We start from the raw sequence: 19,726 nt of genomic DNA on the forward strand, positions 1-19,726 counted from the left end.
AGTTTAAAGTGTATTTTCATTTTAGTTTTTTTTTCTAAACCAAATAGGAAAAAAAACAAAAACAAAGTTTATTATTATAAATGAAAATAAATTAGATGGTCCAGTATATTTGTAGATGTAAATTGAGGTATGTTAAGTTGAATTTTAAGCACACGTTTATATATTATTTCTTTCTTTTCTTTTCTTTTGGATCGCTCGTATTACTACTCCTGCATGTATTGGTATAGTAATCACGATTGATGATCATAAACTGCAGCGAAAACCCTGTTTTCAGTCTCCCTCTGACAGATTTTAAAGGAGGCTTGCCACTAGCAATATGGCGGACGCGTTGAAGGCAGATGCAACGTCTACTCCTCTATGTCTATGGTCCTAATAGCGCATGCAAGTTACACACCAACCGACCTTGAATCTGTCCTCTGGTTAATTCTTGCACGTGATTGGCTGTAGCCGCGGAGCTCCAACACCTTCCTCTATTCTCATTGGCGGACACGGCTGGCAGTTAATCCATATCCGCCTCTGGCCTCATGTGATTGGCTCCCTCCGCTCCCCTTTCTCTCGGCGGTGGGTCGGAGCCGCTGTCCCTGGCCTCGCATGTTTCCCTCTGGATTCCTGTTTTCAGTTTGATGCCCCTCTCGTGGATGTGCCCCATTTGAACGCCTTTGAAGGGCCACGGTTGGGCGTCCGCGCAGTGGTGTTTATAGCCCCCCCCTTCCCCGTCATTTTATTTTCAGGCATTTCGAGGCTCCAACCCCGAACATGGCCGTTCAGGTTAGCGGATCGTCCGGGCCGATTGCCCGGCTCGAGGGCCGTGAATTCGAATACATGATGAAGAAGCGCTCGGTGACCATCGGCCGGAACTCGTCGCAGGGCTCCGTGGACGTGAGCATGGGCCACTCGAGCTTCATCTCGCGGCGGCACCTGGAGATATTCACGGCCAGCGACGACGGCACCGGCAGCGGGGACTTCTACCTGCGGTGCCTGGGTAAAAACGGTGTGTTTGTGGACGGAGTGTTCCTCCGGCGGGGCGCCCCTCCTCTGCAGCTCCCACGAATGTAAGTGCGCCCCATCCGGCACCGCCGCCTCTCTAGGGGGGGGACATGTGGGGAGTAGCCGGAGCCTGTAGACCTGATTTAGGAACATTGGGTTTATATTCTCCGAGCAGGGTCGGGAGGACCACGTGTTGTAGCATGTTAGCAAGAAGTCCGCATCCTGTTTCCCCAAAGCTCGTCTCTTTGTTGACATTCCTGCTCGCAGTTCGCCAGCCTCCCGCCGTCATTCCACACACATTCCACAGCCCACCCGTGGGTCCGCTCGGCCCCCCCTCTCTCTGGGGGTTAATGTGGCTGATGTTGATCAGAAATGAAGCCGCTTTGGGTGGATCCCGCTGGTCGGTGCGTGTTTGTTGTGAATGGAGCTCCTCTCGACCCCTGGACGTAAACAAACGCGCAGGTGCCCGCCCTGACCTGCTGCCCGCTAAACCACACCCATGTCCAGGTAGTAAACAGAGCCCATGTCCAGGTAGTAAACAGAGCCCATGTCCAGGTAGTAAACAGACCCCATGTCCAGGTAGTAAACAGACCCCATGTCCCCCATGTCCAGGTAGTAAACAGACCCCATGTCCAGGTAGTAAACAGACCCCATGTCCAGGTAGTAAACAGTGCCATGTCCAGGTAGTAAACAGACCCCATGTCCCCCATGTCCAGTTAGTAAACAGACCCCGTGTCCCAAGTAGTAAACAGAGCCTTATCCAGGTAGTAACCGTTTTTGATATAAAATATATATTTATTTTACTTCAGTTAACAGTTGACAAGCTTTTGTTTTTCTTATTGTAAATAATTTGATATTTATTAAAAATATATTCTAAATGTAAAAACGTGTAAAGTATAGATCGGACTGGAGATCTGGTTGGATTACATTATGGAGAAAGTCGTATAAACAGGCATAGCCGATGCCTTTTTAATAGGAGGTTAAAGCTTAAAAATTATATTAATGTTTATACGGTTTTTTTTTTTAAGTAAGACTGAGCTAGGGCTGTACAAGTTTGACAAAATCAATATTGCGATTTAGTTCAACCATAATTGTGATTTAATTTGGACTGCATTACCCACAACAAAAATGGCCTGTAGATAAAGATGTTTGTAAGCAAGGACAATAACTTTAACTGTTTTTATTAATCAGAATATTAATATTAAAGAGAACAGCTTTTAATTGAGTTGGACAGCCATCCTTGTTGAACATAAAGTGCAACCAACAAACATTTTACTGACACATAAAGAACGCGTCTGATCCATTAATTGTTATGGAACCAATAATTGCAAACCTCTGTGATTTTTTTTTTTTTTTTTTTTTTTTTTTTTTAATTACAATTATATTGCAAAAACGATCAATTGTACAGCCCTCGAACTTTGAGAATAAAATATGTGTAGCTCACATTGATGTTGTTTTGATATTTGGTCAGTCTAGTGTCCCAGTCGTACTTGAATGCACCATGGCAGCAGTTGGGGATGTTCCCCTCTGACCAAGCCTAAAGTTCTCGTTCAGTCCACCTTTAACTTCTCCTCTGTAACTGTATGAGAAACCTTCATGTTTCCAAACGGATTGATTCAGTCATGGCGGCGAATAGTTTAATATCGTCATTAACTGTAAAACATTGAAATCTGGAAAGTAACTTTATAATTTAATTGTATTTTAGTTTCCATTGACTACGGCTCCGATCCTCATTTGCGCCTGTAGGTTCTTGTGAAATGTCTGATTAAATCAAAATAAGTGGTAGATATTTATGGGCGGCGCCATACTGGAAAATCCTGCAATGAAATTGGGGAATATTGCGACATCAGCTGCGCTGTCTGCCTGTTTTCCTCTCGTTCTGCGCTGCGCTTCCATCATCCTGTGACCGTCTTCAGATCCTGGGAGATCCTGGTTACCAGAGTCATGAAACGACGTGCAATCAGTTTATTTTTATTTTTATTTTCGACTTGCTGGTTAACTCTTTGTGGCCAGTAGAGATAGATGTTAAATGTTGCTGTAAAATTTATGTAGTTTTCAGGGAAAAAATGCAAACTTCTTGTTGGAAGTAGGGCTGAACAATTTTGGAAAATAATCTAATTGGGATTTTTTTTATTTTAATATCGCGATTTAATGCGATTTTTTTTTTTCTTTTTCTTTTTTCAGTTTAATTTATCATGTCTTTTTAAACATATAAAAACAACAAATCAATCTGTTTCATCACTGTGCAGATCAGGTGCTAAAAGAGCCGCTGCGTCTCAACTCAGAGCAGAAATGATTGCGTTCTGCCTACAATGTATTTCAACCAAAATTGCGATTTAATTTAGACTTTTCTCTGCATTAACCACAAGCAATAAAAATGGCCTCTAAATAAAGATGTTTGTAACCAAGAACTATTTAAAAAACAAGAACTTTAATGTTTTATTAATCAGAATATTAATCAAGAGAACAGCTTTTAATTGAGTTAGACATCAATCCTTGTTGAACATGACGTGAAAAGTGCAACAAACAAGTCTGTGTATTAAACTGATTGATCATAATTTAATGCTATAGTGAGATTCCTGAAAGTTTCTGGTAAAACAGTCTGATTATATAAACTCTAAAATAAGTAATAAAACTAGATTATCTAGCTGCTGCAGCTCTCTTCCCTTCTATGTGCAGCAAACCCACTTTAAACATTTTACCAACACCTAAAGGTCTGATTCTGATCCATTAATTGTTACATAGCCAATAATTGCAGACCTGTGCGATTTGGAAATTGTGTTTTTGTTTTAAATTGCAATTATATTGCAAATGCGATTAATTGTGCCGCCCAAGTTGGAAGTCACATTTATTTAGTAGTTCTCAGTTGTTGTTTTTTTATGCTTTTAGGTTTTCTACCACTTCCTGCCCATTAAGCAAGGCTCCTGCACAGTTTTAAACAAACGAAAATAAATCGTTTTTAGTTTTGCTCAGAGCTGCGTCAGTGTGGAGGGAACCCAGAACTCTGTAAAGGCTTCTATGTTAAAACGCATAATTTGGGAAAACCTGAAGATAACCAGATGGCTCTGGCTTGTATAAAACGAGCAACACTTAACAAACTCAAATGAGTTTATTTAATCTGTTTTATGACTAACCTGCCTGATGGTTTGGGTCAATGTGGGTAATTTAATTTTTAAACATGTTTTATTGTTTTTATCAAAGTCTTTTCCTCTCATCGTCACCTGAAATATTTGTATAGGGTGAAAAAGTTAAAAATCCTTACATTTTGGGTGTGGAAGCGTCTGAAAATAGGCGGTAAATTAATCCAGATTACAAATCTGAGGAAAACGTTTTCACGCATTCAGGTTTTTCTCCAAAGTGGCCAAATAAAATTCACTGAATGGTTGATTTTATTTCCTTTTTTTTAGATTTTGGCCCAAAGTGCTGTAAGTGATCAAAGATGAACATTAAGAAAAGCGACCTAAACCAGCTGATTTAGATCAAAGCTAAATAAAATGTGACCTTTTCAAGGTGGTTTTCTGTCCTTATGACGGATGCAGAGTCACGTTTTCCCCCCTGATCAGGCGGCCGTCCCTGTTTCATCGCTCTGCCACAACTTTTTACTTTCTGACTCTTTGCAGCCGCAGGTTGAGGGTCTCTGACGCGGCTCGCCGTGCGTCTTCGGTCACCAACGAGCCGACTTCCCCGTCGCTCGTGTCAGACTTGGCAGCCATGTTTCCTGGCTCTGGCGTGACGGCGCCGGGCTCAGTTAAGGGTCGTGGTGAAATAGCGGTGGCGGTTGGTTCACAGAAGTGCCCTGCAGTGTAAACACGGCGGCCCGCTCCCCTCAGACTTTGCACACCGCTCTGGCACGTTGCGCAAGCCGAGCATGAAACCGCGCTGAGAAAACAGCGACTTGTTTTGACTTGACGCAGTTTCCGTCCCGGTTAATGTTTTCAGAGCTCTGCAGGCCCGACCGGCACCGCTCTTAGGTCTGTTCACCCGCCCGGCTGAGAGGAGAGCTTAAACATCTCCTGTGAGGGAAGCAGCCGGGGTCGGCCGTATTCCTGGGATTCCTCTGCGGTGACGTACCCCCCCCCCCCCCCCCCCCCCCCCCCTCCCTCATCTCCCCCCCCGGTCCTCTCCCACACCCACAGATCCCCTCCAAGCTGCTGCTCTTCCTATATGTCTGTCCTCTTTTGTTTATGTTCTCCTCAGCGCCGCGGGTGGGGGGTGAAACTCAAGGGAAGCTTTCATTTGAACAAGCTTTGTTTGTTGCCGTCGCCCCGGCTTAGCAGCGTAGCAACTGTGTTTTCCCTTTTTTTTTTTTTTTTTTTTTGTGCCTCATTGTTCTTGTGAGAGAAAAATGGGTTATAAAGAGGGTTCTGTAATTGCACACAGGGGGGGTCAGTAACATGCACAACTCCACTTTAATTCTTTGGTCCTGAGGCAGACATGAAAAAACCATCAGATTCCTCCTGACCGGGAGATTTTTCAACGCTTGCAGCCTCTTGTCTTCACAGGCAGACTTTATCCAAACTGTTTTTTTGCTCTCATGAGGACAGATTTCTGTTCTGAATGAGAGTTGTGTGGTTGAATCAGGATCCATGCACTCACAGGGAACACCCTTAAGCCCCTAAGTTTAGGCCGGGGGGGCGATAATTCAATAACAATATAAATCGATGGATAGACGTGTGATGCTATTTGGGGGGAAAGGGTCAATAAAAAGTTCTTAATATAAACAGTTTTCCTTCCTTTTAAATTTTAGCCTATCATGAAGGTTAATACTACAGTCATTACATCCTCCTAACCAATCAGAAACACGGACAGTACGCTCCGTCAACAAGCTCCGCCCACTTCAAAGACTTCAAAGAGTATGTGCATAAAATGTCCAGGGCAGCACTTAAAGGTACATAGCCACGTTATATGCTTATAAAAACACCTAAAACTGTTATTAAGATAAAATAAGGTTATATACACAACGCCTCCATCCTGGTTATGTGTTGATGGTCTTTTTGACGATAAATAGCCTCAGCACCGGCATAATTAACAGATATAAACAGATGTGGCGCCATCTAGCGACAGCATCATAGAACTGTCATAATGCCGGTTTGCTTAATTAATAAATCAGTATTAAATAATGCTGGACCGAGCCTGACTTGGTCCGGGAAAAAAGCAAACTTCTTGTTGGAAGTAGGGCTGAACAATTTTTGGAAAATAATCTAACTGGGAGGTTTTTATCTTAATATTGCAATTGCGATTTAATGTGATTTTTTTTTTTTTCAGTTTAATTTATCATTTCTTTTTAAACATATACAAACAAATGTTTCATCGCTGTGCAGACTAGGTGCTAAAAGAGTCGCTGCGTCTCACCTCAGAGCAAAAATGATTGCGTTCCGCCTACAATGTATTTCAACCAAAATTGCTTCAAAATGAGGACTATTTAAAACAAGAACTTTTAATGTTTTTATTAATCAGGATATTATTCAAGAGAACAGCTTTTAATTGAGTTGGACATCAATCCTAGTTGAACATAAAGTGGGACCAACAAACAAGTCTATGTATTAAACTGATTGATCAGAATTTAATGCTGTGGTGAGATTCCTGAAAGGTTCTGGTTAAAACAGTATGATTATATAAACTCTAAAATAAGTAATAAAACTAGATTATCTAGCTGCTGCAGCTCTCTTCCCTTCTATGTGGAGGTAAACCCACTTTAAATATAATTACTGACACCTAAAGGACGTTTCTGATTCATTAATTGTTACATAGCCAATAATTGCAGACCACTGCCATTTAAAAATTGCATTTTTAAATTGCAATTATATTTCAAATGCGATTAATCGTGCCGCCCTGGTTCTGAGTCCAGTTCTGATCTGCCTCTCTGACTTCTCCACATGGTTTGCAGTTAAGCACACAGCCTGCATGCTCTGCTGGACGTTTCCAACCTTTTTATGGAGATAGAAGTTTAAATGTGAAACGGACGGTCTCTGCAGAGCCGAGCGTTTCCATTATTCCAGCGTTTCTGTCTGTGTAGCAGCAGCAGGAGGGGGATAAAGGGACGCTGACGCTCTATAGATGTATATTTAGACTTCACTGCCAGCGCTGACAGTCGTCGGATGAGTCTGATGTTATTTTTATCCTGCAGAGACAACTGGACCCTCTGAGGTGCTTCAGAATGAAAATGTCCGTCTGCAGGAAGTGCTTGAGGCCCGTCCTGTGAGCAGCAGAGCTTATTTAAGACGAGGGCGGCAGGGATACTGTACTAGAGCTGGCTTTGTGAGCGCCTGGCACGGGAAGACTAAAACGCTGTTCCTGGCGCTCTTCGGCTGAAAGGAAAGCCGGGTTTTTGTGTGTCTGCGCCGTCTCCGGGGTGCCGAGCAGGCCGGACCCAACGGGGGGCTTTCTCTCCATTTTTCTCTCTATTCAGCGGCGCTCAAATGTCCCAGACTCCCACCAACAGTTTGTGGTTTACACCCCTGTTAACTTCTGCAGCGAACCAGCGGAGACCTCCATGGTGCCGATTGTTGCTCTGGGGTTCCTCACAGCCCCCAATCTGTCCTGGTTCTTGTTCTACTTTCCTTCCAGGGATAAAATGGATCATATGCTTGTTTTTTTTTGGGGCTTTTTGTCCATTCATGTCAGCGTTTGAACACAAATGAATAGAAGTGCTTAAAGGTTTCCTGTTTTTTTAAATGTTTTGGCCCCTTTCGCCATAAAAGCTAGTTTGAATAATGGTTATTTTGTTTATGGAAAAGGAAGAAAAGCTGAACTGGGCATTTGCCCGGGGCGGCATCAACAGGAAGGGCGGCGGGTTTGGCAACAGCCGATTAGCAAAAATGTCTTTTATGGCCCTTTTTTGTTGCTTTGATCTGGGATTATAATAATGGTTGCTGTTTTTTTGTTGTTTAAGCATCAATAGCTGATATTTAAGAAAAAAAAATAGTTACTAGCCTTATTATCCTCACTAAAGAGAAGGCTGAGCAGCATCCCATAGCAAATAGTTTAAAAGGACCTAACTTAGTTTTTCTTCTCGTTTAAACGGTAATAAAAGTGATGCAAAAAATGCAGAAATAAGATTATTTTTACTGTTCGGGTCCAAATTCTGGTTTGTTTCAGTGGCGCCACCTGCTGGTTTTAAGTAATGTAACTCATACAGACTGATTGGCGTAAACGTTGGTTAGCTTAAATGTAAAAAAGCATCCTGCAGGTTAAGGTACTCGTGGTCCAGTCAGTCGTTTATTAGAACCTCTAATTGAAAGTGATGCAGTCCATTTTTATGCTCGTTTTTTCTTGTTTTTTTACTCACTGGTCTGTTTAACGCACATACGGTTTGACTTTGGCTGCTTTCTGTTGTCTTGTTCTCTGCAGGTGCACGTTCAGGTTTCCCAGCACAAACATTAAGATCAACTTCACGGCCCTGTCCAGCGGGAAGAAAGCCAAGCGTGAGGCGCCGGAGTCCCCGGTGAAGCCGGTCCAGCCCCAGATCTCCCCCCTCACCATCCACATTCCAGACAACATCGCTCACCTGATGAGCCCCCTGCCGTCGCCCACCGGCACCATCAGGTACCTCCAGGGGGAGGGAACCCAGGGCCCGGTTCAATTCAATTACATTTTATTTATATAGTGCTAATTCATGAAACATGTCATCTCAAGGTACTTTCTAAAGTCAGCTTCCATCAGATCCTCCAGGTTGGTGAGAAAGTTTCCTCTCTAAGGAAACCCAGCAGGTTGCATCAAGTCTCTCCAAGCAGCATTCACTCCTCCTGAAAGAGCGTAGAGCCACAGTGGACAGTCGTCTGCATTGTTGATGGCTTTGCAGCAATCCCTCATACTGAGCATGCATGAAGCGACAGTGGAGAGGAAAACTCCCCTTTAACAGGGAGGAGAACCTCCAGCAGAACCAGAACCAGGCTCAGTGTGAACGCTCATCTGCCTCCACCCACTGGGGCTTAGAGAAGACAGAGCAGAGACACAGAAAGCATAGAAGCTCACATTGACCCAGGAGTACTTTCTATGTTAGATGGTAATAGAGGATGATCTGCCTCCCCTGATGATGTCACAGCTAACAGAACGCCAGACCAGGTGTACCTTCTATGGAGAGAAAAATGACAGAGAAGAAAAAGTTGAAAAAACAACAAACAATGCAGATTGGAGAGCAGTAGGAGAACTCAGCAGAGAGAGAGAAATAGGCCCTGATGTTCTCCAGTAGCCTAAGCCTATAGCAGCATAACTATAGAGATAGCTCAGGGTAACATGAGCCACTCTGACTAGAAGCTTTGTCACAAAGGAAAGTTTTAAGATTAGTCTTAAAAGTAGACGGGGTGTCTGCCTCACGGACCAAAACTGGGAGCTGGTTCCACAGGAGAGGAGCCTGATAGCTAAAGGATCTGCCTCCCATTCTACTTTTAGAGACTCTAGGAACCACCAGCAGACCTGCAGTCTGAGAGCAAAGTGCTCTGTTAGGAACATACGGGGTTCTACGTTAGATTTGTACTGGAGGTTCTGTATAAATCAGCAGATTTTAAAGATTTTATTTCTGACGCTGAGAAGTGGAGAACGGAGGAAATTTATGAAAACCAGGGCAGGTTTCTCCTGTCTCCTGCCATTATTGCGCCACTGCTCTCGCAGTGATTGCAGCGTTCCCACGCAGCAAGAGAGGGGGGGGGGAGGGGGAGGGGGGGGGCTATTTTGCATCGATGTCACCTAGAAGCGTGTCACTGCAGCACAGACCAGGCCCGTTATATTTTAAGCTCTGCATCGACTCCCTTTTGTCCTGGTTCAGTTTAAGGAGCGCTGCAGACAGAGTGGCCTCCTCATGAGCTGATGGTCCTGTTTGTGTTCTGTTTTCCACAGCGCTGCTAACTCCTGCCCCTCCAGCCCACGGGGGGCGGGCTCCTCGGGCTACAGGATGGGTGGGCGCATGGTCAGCTCCGCGGAGCTGCAGCTCATAAACGACAACTCGCAGCCCGAGAACGACAAAGAGGCGTCTGGAGGGGACAGTCCCAAGGTGAGGGGCCGCCCGCTCTGTCCTCTGCTTCATAACGACGGGGCGAGCCGGGCCCAGGAAGGCGGCCATGACAGTTAGAAAAAGCTGTTCTTTCTATTTAACCCTTTAATTTGATATTGTAACATCCTCAGAGGGAGTCCCTCAGGGTTACGTGCTCGGCCCATTTTTAGTCTCGGCGGGAACGCAGCACACTCTGCCGCTCAGATTTTCAGGATTTACTTCATCTGTTGGATGAAGTAAAAGAAAAACTTTTGTTTTTGAACTTTTTTTTTCTTCTCTTTTTTTCCTTTTTTATCTTTTTTTCCCCCTTTTTTTCTTTTTTTTTCCCTCTTTTTCTTTTTTTTCTTTTTTTTCTCTCTTTTTTAAATTTTTTTCTCTTTTTTTTTCTTTTTCTTTTTCCCATTTTTTCCTTTTTTTTTCCTATTTTTTTTTTCCCTTGTTGTTTCTGAACTTTTAGTCCAGAAACAACTTAACGTATGTTCTGTAACACCTTCATACTAAAGGATCAGAGTCGACAGACGGATGGTTAAGAACCTGAGTTGGTTTCAGTTTTTGTGTTCCCAGCCTTTTGTTCACCAAATTAATTACGAACCCATTTGGGTTTTGGACTTCTGAGAACTAAATTTGGTGAGAAAGCTTTCAGATTTTCAGGCCTATATGCATCGAATGGACTTTAGCTTCAAGCTTTTATTGTGAAAGACTTCAAACTATGTTGGATTTAGTTGTTAAAGTCGGGTAAAATCCTTCTAAGAAGTAGAATAATAAGGATTGATGGTGTTTACAGTCATCGCTGCGATTATCTGGCGGCCAAGATGGAGGTGAGTGTTTCTGGCTGCTGAAAGCTTTCCTCTGCCCCCGCAGGACGACTCCAAGCCTCCCTACTCCTATGCACAGCTGATAGTCCAGGCCATAACTCTGGCTCAGGACAAGCAGCTCACACTAAACGGCATCTACAATCACATCACCAAGAACTACCCGTACTACAGGACCGCCGACAAGGGCTGGCAGGTAGGTCTGGGCCTCCTGGTGCCCAACACCGCCTCTGTTTCCCACCGTCACCTACCTGCTGTGTTCTCACCTTTTTTTCACCCGCAGAACTCGATCCGTCACAACCTGTCGCTGAACCGCTACTTCATCAAAGTGGCGAGGTCGCAGGAGGAACCGGGGAAGGGTTCCTTCTGGAGGATAGACCCGTCCTCGGAGGCCAAGCTCATCGAGCAGGCTTTCAGGAAACGAAGGCCCCGCGGGGTTCCCTGCTTCAGGACCCCTCACGGACCCCTCTCCTCCAGGTACTTCCTCTGCTGCATGCAGAGGCTTAAACTACTCACATGCCGTACACTTTTCCACCCAGACCTGTTTGTTTTATTGGGATCAGAAGTGGAGGGTTCCTGGATTGGAAGGGCTGGCGTTCAGAGATGCTTTTGGTGTTTTTAGAAGTTTAAAGCTGGTCCAGAGAGAAACTCCAGAAGACTTTCAGCTTCAGAGAAAGGTGGTTCTGCAAAGTATCGACTAGTGTTGCACCGATTGCATTTTGATGTTTGTATGTCACTTGAACGCAGCCTTCTCTCTCCCGACTAGTATTACACTGCAAAAATAGACCTTAAAATAAGTAAAATGTTCTTAAAATGTGGGGTTTTTGTCCTTGATTTGAGCAGGTAAATGATATTATCTGCCAATGGAATGAGTATTTTGACGCCTAAAATAAGATAATGAGACCTCCTGCACTTGAAATAAGACGACGGAGATGAGTTGTTCCTATTTTAAGTGCAAAAATCTTATTCCACTGGCGGATCATCTTATTTACCTGCTCAAATCAAGGACAAATACACTCATTTTAAGAAAATTATACTTTTGCATACGTGTTATAAGTTCATGAAAGTTGCACTATTTTGGCATTTCAGAGCCAAAACTCAGGGTTTAAAAGTGATTATTCAATTAATAATGTAATTTTACTGTCTTAATGTTGCACTACTATTATACACGTTATAATTTCACGCATGTTGCTCTATTTTGGCCTTTGAGAGCCAAAACTTTATTCAACTATTGTCACCCATTCAAGGTAGGCAATAACAAGTTCTACCACCCTAAGTAGTGTGCAGATGTTCATATATATACACACATTAATTTCAAACAGATGGTATCGGTATTGGCCAATACTGCACAGCCAGGTATCAGGTATCGGTATCGGGGCCAAAAAATGGCATTGGTGCAACACTAGTATCGACTCAGTGGGGCTGAAAACCACTCAGATCTTTATTGCTAATTAAAGAAAACTTGCACCGTTTTTCTTCTACTGCACTATTGGGCGCTACTCTGTGTTGGTCTATCACAAGAAATGTCCCTGAGATTCTGACGTTATTATTTTCTGCTTTAACTGGAGTCGCAGCCTGTAAAAGCTCTGATGGAGCCATAAATGTTCACATCTTTACTTGATAAGGAAACATTCAGTGTGTTTTCTATATATATCTGTATTTTTATATTAAGAGTTCAGTATTTATGTTGCATTTTGTCTTTTCTATATTCTTGCTCTGACTATGTTTTATGCTCTGATATTCTTTTGGGTTGTGAGATCAGGACAATAAAACTCTTTGGTTGGGTTGATGCAGTCTGCCTGGTGACCAGCAGGGGGCGCATCCTGCGTCTCTTCCTCTCTGTTTTTACTTTATTGATCAGAAAACTAATTACATGTTCAAATAAGAATCTCCACTTTGCATTCTTACAAAAAAAAGAGAAATATAATATTTATACACAGGAGATCCACTTAACTTGTGCCAGACAAAGGAAAATAAATAACTAGATAAATGAACAGGCATTTACATTAAAACCACTGGAAGCATACAAATCCAATCACCAAAAGTATAAATACATATAACAAATGTATTTAAGGATTTAAAATCCACACTTTACAGAAACAGACCCATTTCAGCAATGAGACAATTTCATGCATCATGTTAAATTTAGCATTTTGTCAAGTTAAAACACCAGAAATTGTGACATGTCACTACAAATTTTTCGGCTAACAAAGATAAAAAGGAATAGAAGATTTTGAGTTTGTTTTTAAAACATATTAATGAAGTTTTTTTATTTTTATTTTTTTATTTACATTTATGTATATATTTTCCCATAATCATGATAATATTGTCAGATATATCCTTTGCAATGTCATTCTTGTTTGTTAATATTTTATTTATATCAAAAGTTGTTATATTTTCTACTTTGGTAACCAAATATGCATATTCTGCCAAAAAGGACCTGTGACTCTACACAAATAGATGTTCAATAGTTTGAGGTTCTTCAACCTCAAATCCAAACCTTTTTCTGCTGTTGGGTAATAAATATTCATAATGTTATACTGTACTTCTTTTACTTTTTCTGGAATTGGCCATTCTAAATATTTTAAATAATTTTCTATGTGACATGAATCATTTATTTGTCGTTCCAGTATAATCATGAAAGGTTTTACATTTAAAGGCTTTCCCGATAAAATGGCTGTTACATTTTTTTTATCCCTATTAGGCAATTGGTCAGTTTTTAATTCTGACAGGACCACTTGTATGTTTGAATTAATTTATTTAATTAATTCTTCTTCTCTGTCCGCCTCACAGAACATTTAACCCACGTGTTTGTGTCTCAGTCTTAACTTTATGACCCGATATGAGGACGATTGTATATAATCTGAGAAATTAAACCACTCTCTGTCATTTCTTTTCCAGGAGCGCCCCAGCGTCTCCCAACCACACGGGGGGGCTCTCCGCTCACTCCAGCGGCGTCCAGACCCCGGACAGTCTGTCCCGAGAAGGCTCGCCGGTCCCCCTGGAGCCGGACACGTCCTCCGCTCCCCCCCCGGTGTCCGCCACCATCGTCCAGCCCAAGCTGGCGGTGATCCAGGAAGCACGCTTTGCACAGAACACATCAGGTGCAGCGCCTTGACTTCTCTGCTCTTGTCCTTCCTTCCTTGTTGTCATTTTTACCTGAGAAACATGAACCCCTGAATGTTTGGCTCCAGGCTCGCCGGTCAGCAGCCAGCCGGTTCTCATAGCAGTCCAGCGCCAGTTACCTCAGACCATGAAGCCGGTGACTTACACCATGGCGTCGCCGGTGAGCGCCAGCAGCTCCCAGCCCGCCGTCCAGACCGTCCACGTCCTGCAGCAGATCCCCGCCGGCGCCACCGTCATCGCCCAGCCGGCCGCCATCCTCAAGAAGAGCGAGCCGCAGGAGAACGGGGAGCACGCGGAGATCAAAGGTGAGACACGGATGTCGGGCCCAGGACTCTGACAGGGGGCCGTCCAGGCGCGCTCACCTGGCTACAGGTGAGCTCTGACTGCAGGAGGCCTGAGTGGCGGGGAGGAGCAGAGCGCTTCTGATTGGTTGATTTGTTCCGTTAGCCTGAAGTTAGACGTCTAGGATTAGATTCAGGCGTTTCTGCAGAGGTGTGGAAAGATGTGTAAATCACCTTTTCTTTCCTTCCTCTTTTCCTTGTGCCCTTTGTGTGTCTTTCCTTAACTCCCTGTGTCCTTACTTCCTCATGTCATTTCCTTTCCTTCTGTCCTTTCTCCGTTGTGTCCCTCTGTCCTTATGTCAGCTTCTGTTCTCGTGTCGTACCGACCTTCCTTCCACATGTGTCCTTTTCTCCCACCGTTGGTGTCCTTCTAGGTTCATTTGTTGTCACTTCCTTCCTTCCTCGTATCCCTTCTACCCTTCCTTCCTTCATTCCTTCCTAGCTTCCTTTCTGGTGTCCCTTCCTTCCATGTGTCCCTTTCTTCCTTCCTTCCTGGTGTCCCTCCCTTCCTTTCTTCCTTCCTTTCTCGTGTCCCTTCCTTCCTTCCTTCCTTCCTTCCTTCCTTTCTCGTGTCCCTTCCTTCCTTCCTTCCTTCCTTCCTTCCTTTCTCGTGTCCCTTCCTTCTATCCTTCCTTTCCCGTGTCCCTTCTATCCTTCCTTCCTTTTTCGTGTCCCTTCCTTCTATCCTTCCTTCCTTCCGTTCTCGTGTCCATTCCTTCCTTCCTTCCTTCCTTCCTTCTATCCTTCCTTCCTTTCCCATGTCCCTTCCTTCTATCCTTCCTTCCTTCCGTTCTCGTGTCCCTTTCTTCTATCCTTCCTTTCCCATGTCCCTTCCTTCCTTCCTTCTATCCTTCCTTCCTTCCTTCCTCGTGTCCCTTCCACCCTTCCTTCCTTCCCTTCTTCCTTTCTTCCCTCCTTCATTCCCTCCTTCCTTCCTTCTATCCTTCCTTCCTTCCTTTCTCGTGTCCCTTCCTTCTATCCTTCCTTCCGTTCTCGTGTCCCTTCCTTCCTTCCTTCCTTCCTCCTTTTTTTTCTTGTGTTTCCTTTGTTTCTTTCCTTCCTCGTTTCCCTCCCTCCCTCCCTGATGTCCTTCTTTTCTTCTTCCTTCCTTCCTCCTGATCTGGAAAGTTGAGTCTGGAATAAAATTGTTGATTCCTGATTTCAGAATAACTGATCACTAAGTTTTAAATGACTAAACAGGTTTATTGTTTAAATTCTTAATCTTAGTTTTAACTCCATTCAGAAAAAATATCATTTAGTTCTTTAATTAATGTGTTTCCAGGGTAACATGTCTGCTCCAGATCAGACCTCCAGGTTGCCCCCCGTTCAGGAAAGAACGGGGGGCAAAAGCTGAAGGAAAAGCTGAAGGAAAGAACCACGGTGTTGATGTGTGGGTCGGGTTTTAGGCCGGGGTCCATTTTTACGTTGGGATGTATGTTTTTCCATGTGGGCCCAAAGCTGCAGTCAGAAAGCTTAAACTCCTTCAGATTAAGCTAATTCAGTGCCATCCATCTGCTGATGTCAGCGAGACGATCCATGAGAGGCTGAACAGAACCGGTGAAACAGACTTGAACGTAGGACTGGACAATTAATCGCATTAGCTATAAAATCGCAATTTATAAAAAATACATTTTCCAAATCGCAGAGTTCTGCAGTTTCTGGCTACGTAACAATTAATGGATCAGACCTTTAGGTGTCGATAATGTTTTAAGTGGGTTTGCTCCACATGGAGAGAGCTGCAGCAGTGAGATAATCTAGGTTTATTACTTGTTTTAGAGTTTATATAATCATACTGTAGGGCTGGGCAAGTTAACGCGTTAATTTCGCGTTAATTCATTAGACTATTAACGGCGATATTTATTTTATCGCGCATTAACGCATGTTGCTCACATGCTTTCAGTCAGTGTCAGTCAGCACGCGCGCTGACTGCAGCGCGCTGACTGCAGCGCGCTGCAGTCAGCGCGCGTGCTGACTGCAGCGCGCTGACTGCAGCGCGCTCCCCCTCCCCTCTCGTACATGGCTCAGCGGCGCCAGCCAATCAGCACGCAGGCTCAGCCCGGCCCGCCCACTCAGCTCTCACACAAACTTAACAAAGAAACAGCTGAGAGAGACCGCAGCAGCGAAAAAACATGAACAGAGGAAGTAGCACCGTTTGGCTTTATTTTAATACCGTAAATGAAATCAAGCTGTATGTTTTGTAAAAAGCCGGTTCATTTCAGTGGAAACACAACAAATTTATCTAAGCACGTGAAAAAACATGAAAACGTCGAGCCCCAGAAACGGAGAGAGGAGACGAAACTTCTCTCATTGCCCCGACAGACCCACAGACGTCTCTGACTGAGGCGTTTCAGTCCTCCAGGGAACATCCAGGTAGATCAGTGGATGGATGGATGGATGGATGGATGTTACTGGAGCCCACACATAACATGTAATTAAGACCTTGAAAGAACCCAGTACATATATTAAAAAGTGTTATTTAAGATAAGATAACATTAGCTAATCCTTTTTTTATCCCACGACGGGGAAATTTATAGGATTAAAGCAACAGGCAGGTGCACACAACACAGACAAAATTACATAAGGATTGAAATATATAAGAGGTGGATTAGCGAAAAAACACTGAACATAACATTATTATTATTATTATTATTGTTATTGTTGTTATTATTATTATTATTATTATTATTATTATTATTATTATTATTATTATTATTATTATTATTATTATTATTATTTAATTGTAATAATAAAATAAAAACCACAAAACCCAAAAGGTAAACAGTTTCATGATACATCAAGCTTAGGGACTGGCTAATATACAGCAGGTCAAAAAAGGCCATATTTTGGCTGCAGTGCTTGCTGTTCTCTTATGAAGAAAAGATCAAGTAGTGCACTAAATTCAATAGATGGGTTGAAAATATCCAGTATAAAATAAGTGCTACAAATGTTACAACACTTTTGTTCATATGGCAGCAGAACATTAAAATAAAAGTGCTCTTTACACTACTTTTGAATTCATTCTTGGAGTTTGTAAATACAATGCGATTAATCGCGATTAATCGCGATTAATCAGGGCGATTAATCAGGGCGATTAATCGCAATTAAATATTTTAATCGTTGCCCAGCCCTATCATACTGTTTTACCAGTTGTGGTTCCCCCACAAGGAAACCCAAAAAAGGTCATTGCTAAAGAAGCGTAAAAAGTTGAGTGGAGGGAAAGAGTTTGGTAGGAAAAGGGAGAACCGCAGCTTTGAGAGGATTGTTGAGAATCTGCTTCACTTCGGTGATTTCCTCAAACGGAAACACAACAAACGGTCGGGGTGACATGGATCAGTCCTGATGAAAGAGTTTAGATAAAAACACCTTAAGTTTTGTTGTTTTTTTTAATAAAAAGTGTTGGTCTTTGATCCTGACTTCAGTTTCCTCTCCTTTCAGTCAAAGTAGAGACGGTGTCCGCCATCGGCTCTGTGGGCGCCTCCAGTCGGATCATCCAGACCTCCCAGTCGGCCACGCCCCTGCAGACCGTCACCATCGTGCAGCAGGCCCCCGTGGGTCAGCACCAGCTGCCCATCAAGGCAATCACACAGAACGGCACCCACAGCATCACCACCGCCCTCCAGGCTCCCGTCGGCTCAGGTGAGACGTCGGCGGACCGGGCGGAGACCCCCGCAGGGTTAGGGTTAGCCGCCGCTAACTCTTCTTCTCTCTCCAGCTCCAGCCGCGGCGAGCCCCCTCCACCTGCTGGCCACCCACGCCTCCGCCTCCGCCTCCCTCCCCACCAAGCGGCAGAACGGAGACCAGCTGGGGAGCGAGCCGCCAGACGCCAAGCGGGCGAAAACCGAGGAGGAGACGCCGGCGGCGGCGGCAGAGACGGACTCGGCGGCGGCGGCCGGCGACCAACCGAATTAGCCCGTCTGACCTCGCGCCGCAGAGCCCCGCCTCCTCCTCCCTTCGCCCACCGTCTCTCTTTCATTTTGTTTCGTTCCTCCTCCTCCTCCCCCTCGCCGCTCACGACCAAGGTGCCAAACGGAGACGACCCCCCCCCCCCTCCCTCCCCTTCGGTTTGGCTCTCCCTGTGAAAAACATGGCCGCCGCTTCAAAAACAGGAATGTGGGACGAGAACAAAGAAACTTAAAGGTTTTCCGCGTGAGCCGAGACTGAAGCTAGACCACAGGAAGCCTTAGCAGCAGCAGCAAACCCTTAAACGGGCCGACCTTTGACCTCCGAGCGGGGGCCGGCTCGGGCTGGACGCCGCCTTTCTGTCGCATCTACCTCAGAGCAGACGGGCAGCCAGCGGGACGCGCCGTCCGTCACGACGAGCGCTCAGCTGTTAGCTTCTTCACTTTTTATGTCCTAATTAACCAATTAAAGTAACAAAGGGATCAACTCGGAGCCACCCTGTAATTCCTGGCAGCTAGCCTCTCACATTACTGACCCACCCCCCACCTCCCCCCCTTTAATCGCAGCTGTACGTAGAAATGCAGCGTTCTGTTTTGTAAAGTATTTACACCTAACTAGAAATGTAATAAATAAATAAATTAAAGGCAGCGTACGAAGCGGTGACATTTCAGAAACTAAGTTAGAGAAGTTTTTACGTGAACTTTTCGTTTCCGTTTGGTGAGAACAGTGTAACAGTTTATTTCTTTGTTTTTTTTTTATTGGTAAACTTTCTCCTCTGACACCCCCCCACCCCCCACCCCCCCACCTCCTGCTTTGACGTTATCTTTACGATTCTGCCTTGTTATTCCTTCATGTTCCAAAACTGGCACAGATCTCCATGCATGTATCCGACAACAGAGAAATCCTCAGCAAATACAGAGAGAGACCAGAGCTGCACTTGATTAAACGTTCATTTCTCTTCTTCTTCTTTTGTTTCTTCCCCCCCTCCCATGGTCCTCCAGGCTGTGTTGATGCTGTGGTGTTGGCAGATTCCTCCTGCTCACACATCCATTTTCTTCATGGCGTATTTTGCTCTGATCAGACAACCTGGCGAGTCTGTTTTTTTCTTTTTTTTCTGTTTGTTTTTTTCTGATTGTACACGTTCCAAACAATATTAAGAAAACAATTTGATGTTTGTTCTGCTTCAGTGGAGAAATGCTTTTTTTTCTCTCTCCTTTTTTAAATAAATTAATTTAAAGTCCTTATCCTTTTGTGTGTTCAAATGAACTGAGCGAAATGTCAAGTCCTGCATGTAGTTCCACTGTAATCCTGCAGAGGGCGGAATTGGTTAATTTTCAAGCTTGCCTGAATAATCTAGAAATTGTTTATATATATATATATATATATATATATATATATATATATATATATATATATATATATATATATATATATATATATATATATATATATAACAGAAGCAATAGATTAAAATTGTTTTTGCAAAAACAGTTAATTTAAATACACGGACTCCTAAATAAAAATAATAAAAATAAATACATAATTTTTCTCAACTGGAGAGCCTAATCAGA

General features: G+C 43.8%; 1 protein-coding gene across 1 annotated transcript; it reads left to right on the forward strand.

Annotated features, from left to right (window-relative positions):
* The first annotated feature begins 756 nt into the window (after positions 1-756).
* On the forward strand, positions 757-19,265 carry LOC105938889 (forkhead box protein K2). Its single transcript, XM_012880818.3, has 9 exons — positions 757-1,052; positions 8,338-8,532; positions 9,823-9,976; positions 10,838-10,984; positions 11,072-11,265; positions 13,690-13,892; positions 13,983-14,219; positions 17,691-17,891; positions 17,968-19,265. The coding sequence occupies exons 1-9, from the start codon at positions 757-759 to the stop codon at positions 18,162-18,164; spliced, it is 1,824 nt and encodes a 607-aa protein (XP_012736272.2). The 3' UTR covers positions 18,165-19,265.
* The last annotated feature ends 461 nt before the right edge of the window (positions 19,266-19,726 follow it).

This window comes from Fundulus heteroclitus, chromosome 16 (assembly GCF_011125445.2).
Source record: "Fundulus heteroclitus isolate FHET01 chromosome 16, MU-UCD_Fhet_4.1, whole genome shotgun sequence".
Lineage (NCBI taxonomy): Eukaryota > Metazoa > Chordata > Actinopteri > Cyprinodontiformes > Fundulidae > Fundulus > Fundulus heteroclitus.